This window comes from Drosophila subpulchrella, chromosome 2R (assembly GCF_014743375.2).
Source record: "Drosophila subpulchrella strain 33 F10 #4 breed RU33 chromosome 2R, RU_Dsub_v1.1 Primary Assembly, whole genome shotgun sequence".
NCBI classification, from domain to species: Eukaryota; Metazoa; Arthropoda; class Insecta; order Diptera; family Drosophilidae; genus Drosophila; species Drosophila subpulchrella.
Window position 1 is genome coordinate 7,897,139 of NC_050611.1, and position 13,205 is coordinate 7,910,343.

A 13,205-nucleotide genomic window follows, 5' to 3' on the forward strand; every position below is an offset into this window, starting at 1 on the left:
GTCAGAAGCTTAAGCTTTAAGCCGGGCCAGCAGCACTGTTTTCATGGTCAGTCTAAAGTCTGCCGCGGCACACACGGCGTATGAGTGACGTGCATGCTGAGGCGTCACATTTGCCAACCAGGGGCATAAATCAAAGCTCAGTTTACCGCTACAGCTTCGACGGCCCCACGCTCCTCAGGTTCCTCACTAAGTGCCCAGGTCCTCCTACCACCGCCACCTTTTTTTTCTTCTGGCCAAACCAAGCTGCATTTAATTAAATTTACCCGTTAACCACGCGTTTTGTCTTGGTCAACTCAGCTGCGGTGGCCACAAAATATACATTTGTTATACAGCAACAACAGCCACAAAAAACAAATAAAACAAAACGAAAATTGCTTTAAATTTTTAGTTATGGCCAGCTGCGGCTGGGTCTTGTATTTGTTTTACATCTCGCGGAATGTGCAGAATTTAGACCCGCTAAAATGTAAAATGGCTATTTAATTGCATTTTCAAACAAAATATATTTTATCACCGCAGCGCTGTCTTACATTTATTAAAGCTACTGCATGTACTATGATTAAAAGAAGTTATTAGTTTTGGTATGAGTTTATCTATATGATTTATTTTCATTAAACTTTTAATTATAAACATAAATCTCCTTAGATGCTTGCAGTTGAACATCTTTTTTAGACAACATCATTAATGTTAGTTTATTACTCTATTGCTAAATTAATAATAACTAATATTGAATAACTTGGTATAGACTGTGCTTAAAGTGATAAACACATTTTGGTGTTTCAGTAATTATGTATTTAACTTAATTAGTTATAAATACGACATAACTTCTTTAATTTTTGGTAATATTATTTAATATTTTTCTTAATAACTTATATACCTTTTTTTAACTTACAGCATCACAGGAATGAAGTGGGGGAGGTCTTTCAGGATGAGAAGAATATGGCTGCGATCTTGATGCGGCGCCACATGGAAACTGGCGACCTGATAATGGTAAGTGGTCCAAATCTCAGATCAATAGCCCCACCCCCACCCACCTGGCAAGGTCGCCGCGTTGAACTGCAATCAATGAACGTGCCCCAAGAATTTCAATTAGCACAAACCATTAATGCTTGTTCTGGCCGTTGTTCTGTTACCGTTTCTGAGTTCGATTCCGATTCTGTTTCTGTTCTTGTTCTATAGCTCTTTTTGTTTTTTTTTGTTATGACAGACGGCCATTGTTATGGTCAGTTTTGGAGTTGGACATGCCGGCCATGTTAACCGCTGCCTGTCGCACATTTCAATTTGTGTGTCTGTGTCGGCGAGCCGGGCATTACAATTAAACGCCCGTTGATCGGATATTCAGAACCATGGCGGATAATTTGCGGATTTAGACAATTTCTGCTGATTAAGCATTAATTTATCGCCGCAAAATCGGCAGCTGTAAATGTAAATGGCCAACGTGAAAAGCTGTAGAAAAATTCAGGGTCGACTAATTGATACCTAAGGCAGGTGCCAATTAATTTTGGGTGATTTCTAAAAGTAATTCAAGTATTTGATATAATTCGAATAATTATCTAGCAGTTCTGAAGCGTTCAAACTTTTACAATTCTGACTTTTCAATTAATATCCTTTCTTATTTCTTACTTATGGACTGTCCTATATACCCTTTCATTGAATAGTACAATTTTATTGTCGTCGAGCACCTTGGACCAATTTGACAGGAGTGAAAATTGTGATGGCGCATGGGCGATAATTCCAAGATATATTGCAATAGGCCATAAATGTTCATGTTGTTAGAACAAATACAATCGTTTAAGAGCGCAGATATGTAAAAAAAAATTGAGGCCTTGGCAAATTTTTTATTTAACCTCTAGCTGCTACAACAAAAAGAATATTCTTAACCGCTGAATTTAGTTCACCTCTTTTCGGTCATAAATACACAATTGCAAATTTTATGGTATTTCCTTACCGCCAATTATCAAGGTCGCCTTAATTCTCAGTATTATGTGCCATTTCAGTTTATGCTTTAATTTAATATTTTTTTTATTTAGCATTTGCTATTTAACTAGCATCTGATAAATTCTGATGACGTTTAATTTAAAGAGAATTGGCAATTAACATTACCCGAGCGGAAATGACACTCAATAAGCAGGAACAAGTTTTGGCGTGGAGGAAGTCTGCCTTAATTACCGGCCATTGTGAGTGAGATCTTTTCCCTACCATGGCGGTGGAAATTGAAATCGAGATCAGTCTGGTCTTATGGGAAAAAGAACTGAACGAAAGAAACCTTTTGAGCCAGCATGGAGAATTGCACAACCAAATGTCACAATTCAAGCAAATTAATAATCAGCGAGCCAAACGGACAAACAAATAAGCGGCGGAATCAGAAAATGGCCAACAAATATTGGCAGACAATAAGGTCAATAAACAACCATCATAGACAAAAGTCATGGGGCCTCAACGCTTCATTCGGGGTCTTTATTTTTTGGCAATTTTTTGAGCTTCGCTGACGTCTGCTTGGATTTAATTTGTTAAACAAAAAGTTGGATAGGAAAAAAATGTATTTTTGATAATAATTACAGACCAAAGCCAATAAAAGGTCAAACAGCAATGTCTGGCCCGGTCCGACTTGACCGACTTGTTATGGCCAAGTGCGCCGCTGCACCGGCCGACAAACAGAAAAATTCATAAATAATATGTAGAAAATACTCGGCACACATGTGAGCATGAAAAATGTTTGCTGGCTGACATTTCGAGGCGCAAAAGCCGGCGAAAAGTTTCGCAATTGGCCAAAAAGCACTGAGACGCAGCTGTGCTGGCCAAATCCAATGAGGCTTCCGGCTTCGGTTTTGACCTTAAACGGACGGGCTCTCAAACATCTCGCCATCAAGATGCCGCTGCCAACTTGTAATTAACAAGAAGTCGAAGATGGCTGGGTTGCGCAAGACTTCTGGCCCGGTTGTTTGGATCACCATTCAAACAATGCCGACAAATTGAGAAGCTGGTACCACCTTCTCCACTGCCGCCTTTATGTACATTTAATGAGGCCCACCACAAGACTTCGACCATAAAAATGTACGTCTTACTTAAAATAAGTGTTGCCTATGACAAAACTCGATACAAATATTTGAACTATTTTGTTACAATGGCCTGAAACTAGATGGACGTTAAAGGCTTTTAAAAACCAGCTATATCAAAGAACATATCCATAAACATACACTTAAATTATAGGCTATAATGGCTTCAAAAATGTAATCCCAGGAAAACTACCACTTAGACTGACCCATAAAATTGTTTACTTATTTCCAAGATAGCTTTTGCCAATCCACAGTACGAAAGACTTAAGACACGAACTGCTTTTAGCCCATTGCAAAACATTTTCAAAGGAAATTTCAAGCCCACGATGGTTTTTGTCGGCGATTTAATTTAATTACAGCTTACTCAAGAGTAGACTTACACGCACTATTTGATCAGATATTCCAACTTTTGTTGTTTTTACAATGGCATGGCAGCACAAAAAGTTGAACGTGGTCCAATGGATTTTTTCAAATAAACTTAATTAGTGAGCTTGGTATTTAAAGGTTCTTCAAGAGCTTCGACCAAAACAATTCCCACCATCAGCTGCTATGCGATGCTATATTATGCATCCCATAACCCAAGATGTTCATCATCAAAGGCTGTGTGGGAAACAAAAACCGAAAATCCAATTTGATTTAATATGTACATGTCAGGGGTTGAAGGTCGCCTCGAATGCCCTTAGCCGACCTGGTCTTAAACATTGTACATATGTGCCACCCACTGCCATCCGCAGTTATGTGTCCAATTTTGACCCAATCAATGTTGACATTGACTCGTAATTTCACACACAGAAACATTTACAGCCGAATATTAATTTCACGGCCAATTACTCTCTGTGTTTCAAGCTTGTTTCTTTGCCTTGCGAATAGTTCCAAAAATTGATGACATCCATTTTGGAGATGGCTAATTGTTTAAGCCAATTACACTGGCCCCCCTTCTGGAAATTTATCAAAACGAAACGAGCTCAAGGGAACCCAGACAAGCTAAGCAAATTGTAATAATAACTTGGCTTTTTCGTCTTACTCTTCTTAGCCTTTAGTGTTTACGGTCATTTGTTTATGCACTTGAATAAATAAAGTATTTTTTCAAAAGGGGGGGGGGGGGAGGTGGTTTGGTAACCAAGCTTGATTAATGCTAATTGCGGCCAACGTCAGTCAAATCCAAAAAGGCGATGCGTGCGGCCCCTGATGAATTGGATGCAGGTGATGTATGCATCTGATGCCTGGGTCTCGCCTGCTAATTACCCGCTGCTCTGAAAAGTTTGGCCCTGAATCCGAAGACAAATCCACGAAAGCCATGAAATGCATTTCAGCCACCTTTCATAACGAGAGAGTGGCTTACGTAAGGGCAATTATGCAGCACTCGTGATATGCATCTCTCTATTAATGAGTGTTCAAAGGTGCACAGAAAGGTAAAATTATCTTCGCTTAGTTGAAACAAATTTAGGTTATTAGAGGGGGTTTTTATACATATTTATATGGCAACAAAGGAAAAATATTTAAATACTGCACTAAAGAAAGCACCTAAGAAATCTGACATTCTTAATTAAATAGTTCATATTAAAAAATCCATAATGATATATACTTTTTCATAATTTAGTAAAAAACATTTTCGTGAAACTGCAACTCTCATTTGTGGTATTAGAAGCGTTCAATTTAAATATTAAAAAAATGGCAAGTTCGTGCCTTAGGTCTTTTGTTTATAAAGTCCTTAACTTTTGAATATACTTATGATCAACTCATTTATACTCCCGTATTTTTTTAAAATTCTAGTAGGTATTGAAATGCCATTTAGTATTTGTCTAGTTAATCATCTTTAGGCGCTACACGATTGCTAAATAGCAATAATATTTGGACATTATCTTTTTGTCTAGTTTTTAACCCCTTTTGAACTTTATCAGTCACACCTAAGCCCCACTCCCCGTTAATGCGATTTGCCCTTTTTTCAAGCCGCTTGACATTTGACAGCACTGGAAATATCAATATGTGCACTGCCATTTGAACAAACAGAATTCTGTAAACGGTTAACCAGCAACAATGAAAACAACCTGCAGAATTATTAGGTAGCAGAGGCGACATTTGGACACGGCTCTCAGCATTTTGGCCAACTCTATTAGACGGCAATCGCGGCGTCATCATTAAGCAACATTCATGTCCAAAGTGCCAAACAAGTTTTTATTCGTCTCGAGAGAGCTTCTTCTTCTCGCAACCAAAGTCTTCTCACCTTCCCAACTAATTGCTAGCCTTGATATTTACAAAGAGTTCATGCATACATGCATATTCGATAGTTGCTCTTCTTGGCTGGGAATTCTGTATCTAAATACTTGGCTGACCGCTGATTTGATTTGCATTTGCCGCTGAAGCAGCAGCAGCATCATCATCAAGTGTTAAGATTGCACAATTTATGGGCCAAAGTCGGCAAACTTGGCTTGACATTCAGGCGGGAGAATTGCAATTTATGCCCCGGCGACATTTACAAATGTTATACAATTTGATGGCTATATTCGCTTCGACTTTTGGCTGATTAAAGCCGAAACTTTCAAGCCACCTGATCCGGCTTTGGTCATTGTGCAATGAGTTTTGGCCGTAGCGAAATTGATGCAAAATAGTTTTGCAAATTGGTATGGATACCCCACCCTGCACATATATATATATATAAAGCTATGTATATTAAAATATCGGTTTTTGCGGACGACACAACCCCCAACTGACGAGTTTGTTGCTTAAGTCTTTCGGGTTTTGGGTTTTGGTTACTCGATAGCCGCAAGGAACTCCAAAAGGAAAACTAGAGTGAAACTAAATCGAGTCGACATAACAACGAGCGTGTTGCCAATATTCATAAGTGCCAGACAACTTTGGTTAACAGCTCATATGCAGATCTGTAGATCTGGAAACTATATGTTGCGCACAAGAGATGGCAGCGTGACACGATGTGCATGGGAAATACCAAGAATGATAAGAAATAATTCGTGTTTTAAATATTTATGAACTAAAATTTATGTAACTAATACTTACTAAATATCGATTAGGCTTGTAAAAATAAAATTGATCTGAAAAAGTGGACTCACACTGCTATACATCACAATCACCGCTCCATGAACAGCACGCATGCCCCGAATACAAAGGATTAAATACCGCCAAGTCAACCGTTTTTCAATTATACCCTGCTGCTCGTATTATTTAATCAAAATGCGCATTTTTTCCCCGTTTTTCTTTTTGGGCTGTGGCTGCAATTTCCTCGTGAAAAATGTTTTTTAATTGGTGCAACGCGGTGTGGCAAGCCGCCAGATGATAACAACATTTGTGGCGGGTGCCGTTCCAAGACTTTAGCCGCATATTGCATTTTAATAAACGGCCATATCGGTTACGTCAAGGCATACACAAACATATCGGCGATCACAGTACAGTATTTTTGGGGATGGGGGTGAATGGAAGTTGGGCACGAGTCTGATATTTTCACGCTTAAGATAGTTAAATTTGGTAGTTACCCGCTGATGTGGATTCAATTTGGGGCTTTGGTGTCTGCCAGGGGATCCAATTTCAATTAAGCGGATTAATCGATAGAAAATGAAAGGCGACAGCCATTAATCAACACAAAGAAATTGAGTCGAGGTATTAAGAGAACTATATTCAGTTGATAGATATAAGGTATTTAAATTGTAACTTTTAAGTAAAGATTGATGGATACATTTATTCTTTGGTATCTAGAAACCACACATAGTTCTTTGTATACTATAATGCAGATAAGATTGTTAAAAAGATTGATTCTTTGGTATCTGAGTGGTAGTCACACACCCATTCGATCAACCTTGAGAGGCCTTCACTTCTGAGACACTTCTAAGTGCAAGGATAACCTGCGATCTGTCACTCAAACCCGATTGTGATGTTGATGTCGACTCCACTTGACTTTGACATGCGACTCGAACTTCATTAGGCCTGGTTCATACGCCTGCCTGGCTACCTACCCACTTGGCCATACACCAAACTATCTGTTCGGAGTTATTGGAGCGGCAACTTGAAAGATCTTAACCCCGGTTCGCATTGAACTTGCTGCCGCTGCTGCTGCTGCACCAACGCACCAAACATCACAGCAAATTATACCAAAAAAAGTTGGCAAGAAACCGAAAAAGACACGGCTAAGTGCGTTCTAGTGGCAGATACATTTTGTGAGCAAATTAATTTTGATTGCTTGTGATTGGAGTCGGGCGAGAACCAGAGAACCCGAGAACAAAACCGCTGTGTGGGCCAGGTTCTTTAGCCATTGGCCACTGACCATGGGCGGTGGCCACTGCTGTTCGGCTGATTTTCATTCTTTTATAAATATTCATTGACCAGCCGGAGCCACAGATACAGATACAATATCTACATAGCTGAGTGGGCTGCCTGAAGGTGGGTTCGCAGTATTTTTAACGAGCTGCTTTATGTAAACAAACTGTTAACACGGCAGGTATCTCTCAGTTCGTAGTATCGCAGTATTGGTATCCGTTCTTGTTCTTATTGTCGATTCTCGATTGTCGGTGCTGTAGTTTACGACTACATGCACTAGCATTGAACAGCGATCTTAAGAGCCGATTAGATTTAACCTTGACCAAGATGATAACCGAAAAAGCAAAAAAAAAAACACTACAGAGGGACCCACCTTAACGCATTTCCATTGATGCAGCATCGAAAAAATAATATATAATTTGTGTTTTGAAATCAAGGTTTTCAGAGCGACTATTTAGCACTTTAAACGTGAGATTTTCATATAAATGGCACCCAAATACTTGAATAATTTTGGTCTCATTTGCATTTGAATTAGTTTTCTGGGGGATCAAAGGCGTAGACAACTTCTTTTTCAATTAACATCCATTTTCATCCGCCTGCTTTGGGCAGTAACACCACCGAGTTCAGCAAACAGCAACCGTCATGACTATAATGATGATCGCCGCTCCAACTCCTTCGAATGTTCGTGTCATGAATTTGCACAAATTATGCTAATTTCCCGAAATTACAAACCGCAAAGTGATTTTTTGTATTGCTTTATTTGCTGCTGGTGTGTTTCGGTGGCTGCCAATTTTAAGTATTTGCACATTCGAATGGTTTGATGCTCTGGGCAGGCAAAAAAATAAAACAGCAAATACGAAAAGGTGTTAATTTTGATTGTAAGTAAATTTTTGGTTCAGTGAACTCTTTTTTACTGTGTGGCGTGTCACATTATGCAACCACCATTTGTTGATTATCTTTGATCATTGTGTAGAAATACTATAAAATGATTTACATTTAATTGAATAAAGGAAGGAGCATACGAAAATATCATCACAAATCAATCAAGCTCATTGTCAGTTGATGTTGATGGCAATCGCTGGGCGTTTCTGCAGGTGCCAATCAGAGTTGTCTATCTGTATTTTCTGACAGATACGCGCACTTGTTCAGACTGTGTGAAAGGCCGCCAGATACCCGTAAACCCGTAAACGTAATTCCAAATCAGCTCTCTGCTCCTGCAGATATAACAATCGTGTTGTGGGTGATTACATAAACAAGACAGCCCGAACTCGGACAACTTTATTTTGGACCAGCTGAAAGCAGATACTCGTAGCCAATGTACTTTTGGCGTGTAAGCTGCGTGATTTGAAAGCAATTTGCTGTTTTACCCCTCGGAACCCCATGCTTTTATCCCCCTGCTCTATCTGATAGTGAACAACGTGTAATTGGCCTGGCAGCACTTGCCGACAACCAGAAAATTATAAGGTCCATGATTATCGCAAGATATTTGGATCTCAGTTTGGGCAAGAAGATATGGGAATATGTTGAAATGTTTTTGTAGTAAGAACATATATCAGCTCTTACAATCTGTACACTTAAATTGTACATCTTAAAGTAACAGGCTCTAGTTATAATTGCTGCAATTTATTAGGAAATAATTATCAATTTCGGATCGGTTAATACCTAGATAATAAATGATATCACATTTTCAATTGTAAATTATAGTTATTACTTTAATAATATCTATTCATAGATCCCTTTCGTTTAAAGTTTGTGTATATCAATAGATTCAAAATTCACTTCCTTTCCCATTTCGACAGATTTACCATTCCCGATTCCAAACAGACAAGTAAAAGCTTTTTATTTCGCCTACAATTAACAGGCAATTACTCGGCCAAACTTTCAACACTTAAGGCAAAGCATATAAATCGTATTTAGGTAATTTATTAATTGCTGTTTCGCATAAATTGCGTTCAAGGCAAGGCGTTTGAAAATTACAGCCTACCACAGTTGGGCAGTTACATAACACATGTACCAGAACTCTAACAGCGAGACAAACTTAAGTCGAATAAACAAACGTTAAGTAAGTCTGAAATCGGCACAACATACGCCCAAAACGCCTTGACTACGTTTTTTTTTTGCTGGCTTTTCGGTGGAAATGCGGAAAACGCAACCAAAGTGGAACACGTAAAATTTGTTACTGCCACATGCCGAGAAAATTGCAGCGAGTAGCGTAAATTAAAAGATCTGCCAAGTGGCCAATACAACTAAATTCGCAAATAAATTAAGTTCGTGGTGGAGGCAAATGCAGAATTAATGATTTACTTAGTGAAAAGTGAAGAAATCGAAGGAAACCAATGAAGTTGTTGGCCCAGCTTGTTGACACCTTCTCTGCTGTCAACTGACTTTCAATGTGAATGCCAGACGATTATCGCGCACATTTATCATACGCACTGTGTGCCAAAAGCCATTTAAGTGTCGCTAACTCAAATATTGATCATAATTCAAGTGCCCAGCGATGCTGCAACGGGCGAAGTGAGAGGCTGCTCCAAGCATTTCCAATCGCACTCGATTTGCATTTACATTTACACAGAAAAAAATCAATCATTGTATGATAAAATATTATTTAAAATAATTTTTATATGATTTGGTAAACTATTTTGCTTCAGAAACCAGCAATTTAATTTAAATTGATATAATTAAGCAGCAAAAAGAATTAGAAAATTTCCTTTTTCGTTATTTCGTTGCACAAGAAGTGGTAGAAAATATAGAAACAATCCCAAAATATAAATTTCACAATGCATTAAAAAACAGACGATTTCTCTCAGTGCAGCGACTGTTTGGCCCATGTCATCTGTGGCAATTTGTTGCTTGGCTTTGCCTGCAATTTGTTTATGGCACATGTCGTTGTTGCTTTTGCTGACATTTAACTGAAGTCGCGTGTGCGAGGACATTGAACTTTGGCGTTTTGTGTTTGTTTGAGTTTTTGGCATTTTCAATAAATGCTCAAATATATTTTGAGAGCAAAATCAAGTTCGCTGCCTAAGTCATTTGTTTGCCTGATTTGTAACGTTTTTGTTTCATGGGAACTTCAGTTGTGCAGTCAACTTGAATGAATTCCCATAGATTCCAGTTGGCTTAAACATTGGACATGCGACTGACTCAGCTTAAGAACAATTACAGTTCCATTTCCTTAATGTATTTATGTTAAACATGATCTCAGCTGGTGGCCAGCTATCGCAGTAGCTCTAATGTCCAACCGGCTTCAGTCACTGTTAATATTTTAATTATATCATTATTGCCGAGACTTAATTTGCCCTGATCACGCCTAGTGCCAAGTGGGTGTTCGTTCGATGATCGATAAACAAAAGGCCAATTAAAAGTGAAACGAAATCGTAAGAAAATTGAATTGAAAGCATTTCGGTATCTTAATGTTCAGTCAGCGATTTAGCAGCTAACCTTTTTCAAGGTTACCACTGCGGGCTCGGTTTTAGTCCAATAATTATTGCAATTACAGAGGCGATAAAAACGAACCGCGAGACCGAGAATAGTGTGGAAACACAGCTTATCTGGATCGCAGATTATTTGCATAAAATGTTCAACTATGCAAATTGCAGCTAATTTTTATGACTTGGCCAGCGTCATTCAAACGCAACTCATATTCATACCGCAAGTGCGGGCCAAGAATGTTGAGCTAAAAGAGTTCAATAAATTATTTAAATGCTCTGCCCGAAATGGAGTTCGCCGGTGTCAGTGGTTTGACAAATGTCGATGGAAATTTAATGCTATTATGCCTGTTCTTATGGAAATACGTACCCCTGCTACAAATCCCCAAGAATGATATATGTTTCGCCGATTAATTAGTCCAACTCACTCATGTTAACCCATTTCTATTTGCAGGAGGGCAATATCGGTCATGATCTGGTGATTAAGCCCCTGCCGCACGAACTGAGTCCCAATCCCGAGGAGTCCCACCACATCATCTACAAACGGGAGGCCTCCGCAGCAGAAGACCAACTGAGTGACTTTGGTGAGTTACATTTTGATATACCTCATTAATCCCTGCCCCTGAGAAGCAGGCTACGTTCTTAATGGGCGCATTGACCCATAGAAAGCCATAGAAAACCCCGACCTAAGCCATGGCCCATAAATCTCGGGCTGGAGATCGACGTGATGCCGATAGCATTTCCTGCTCAAAAACCCAGAGAGAGAAAAAAAAGAAGCATATTCACAAAAGCCGAAGAGTTCAATGTAACACTTCGCCCTTCGCTGAATGCATTTACCTCTGCCGTTGTGGTGGCGCCAAAATTCCAGCGATAATCACTATAAAATTATTTATTTTATGCCTGGTATTTCTCACCCGCCGAATACTCATACTCATTTTTCCACTGTCGGCTTGGCCGAAATGTCCCCAAAAATTATACCCAATACAGTTAAATGTGCGGCTACCTGACTTCAGCCAGCTTCTTACATCATAATAAAGACATTCCACCACTCGATTTTTGCTTAATTTTTGTTTAATTCGCCATTTCCGGTTATGGTGTTTTTGTCTCCTTTTTTTCGGGTATATAATATAGCCTTCATGGAACCTGATGATCTGCTGGCCAGCGAAAAGCTCGAGAGGTTGCAGCGCCGTCAGAGTCGCAGTCGACGCAGTGCACCAAGTAGTCCCGACTTCGAGGATCTCAACGACGAGGACGAAGGAGCCCTGGAGTCGGAACCCCAAGTGGCCGAGTCCCGGACTCGATCCCGCCGCCAGGCCCCGTACATCATCTATCCCGAGGTCTTGGTTATTGTCGACTACGATGGCTATCGGCTGCATGGCGGCGATAATTTGCAGGTACGTGTGCGTGACAGGGCCTTTAAAAAAAATATGGTGGAAAAAAGAAATTAAAAGCCGTTGGCTTGAATGAAGTTGTTTCGGCAATTGCAGACAGCTCGACTTGAGACTGGGATTGTCTCTGCGTGTATGCGGATTTTCGAGCGCGATACTATGCCGTCGATACGATACCCAACCCAACCCGGAGGGGTTTTCAAAGTCTGAGGATTTTGTAAAAGTTGTTTTTTGTTGGTTTCTCGCTGGCTACATGTGTAGATATTATGCGAGCCGAGACATGTGTTCGGGTATTGATAGATAGGTCTGGTTGTGAATGAGACTCGAATCCCCAAAGGCGATTATATTGGGGGGAATTGCGGATTTATTAAAGCAATATATTTTAGTTGTGCAGTAGCTGCAAATTGGTGGGGAAAACTCTTTGGCAAAGTAATTCAAACAGACTTTTCTAAAATTGCTTAGCCTTGTCCATACTCTCAAGTTCTTGTTCAGTACACGGGTATAGTTCTTAATTTATGGCTCTTCAGCTGCCGAAACACATGATTTAATTGTTATGCACATCACTCTCGCTCAAGATTTATTTGTCTGCCAGATCTGGGTGCGCTGTAGAATACCTAGAATTCACAGAGATGCGGTTCAGATGAAAGCCTTGTAGAGACGGATGTACCTGACAAAGACAAACGTGCATTGTGCCCGAACTTCAACTAACATAACTTATATCTCATCACCCAGGTGAAGCGATACTTCATCTCGTTCTGGAACGGAGTTGATCTGCGCTATCGCCTGCTTAAGGGTCCCAGAATACGTATCAGCATTGCCGGCATTATCATTTCGAGGGTGAGTAACTATGGAAAATCTGATAATATATAGATCCTTAATAAGGATGAATACTCATAACTAAATATATCAATTTATTAGATTTTATTTGGTTTAGTATAAGTATTATTAATATTATATTAGAACGGCTGATTTGCACTTCTTATACTTTCTAGAGAATAGAATAAGTTCTTCCACAACCGTAAGACAGTTATGAAAAGTTGTCTTGACGAGCATACGTAGTTGTTTCTTTGGGA

The 13,205-nt window shown here is 39.5% G+C and overlaps 1 protein-coding gene across 7 annotated transcripts in view; it reads left to right on the forward strand.

The window, feature by feature from the left end:
- The window catches only part of LOC119549496 (venom metalloproteinase 3), a 49,064-nt gene that overhangs the window by 21,025 nt on the left and 14,834 nt on the right, over positions 1-13,205 (forward strand). For all 7 annotated transcript variants that reach the window (XM_037857601.1, XM_037857603.1, XM_037857600.1 and 4 more), the window contains exons 4-7: positions 892-987; positions 11,199-11,328; positions 11,876-12,138; positions 12,865-12,969. In XM_037857601.1, coding sequence (XP_037713529.1) covers positions 892-987; positions 11,199-11,328; positions 11,876-12,138; positions 12,865-12,969 — 594 coding nt within the window. The remainder of the gene's footprint in view (positions 1-891; positions 988-11,198; positions 11,329-11,875; positions 12,139-12,864; positions 12,970-13,205) is intronic.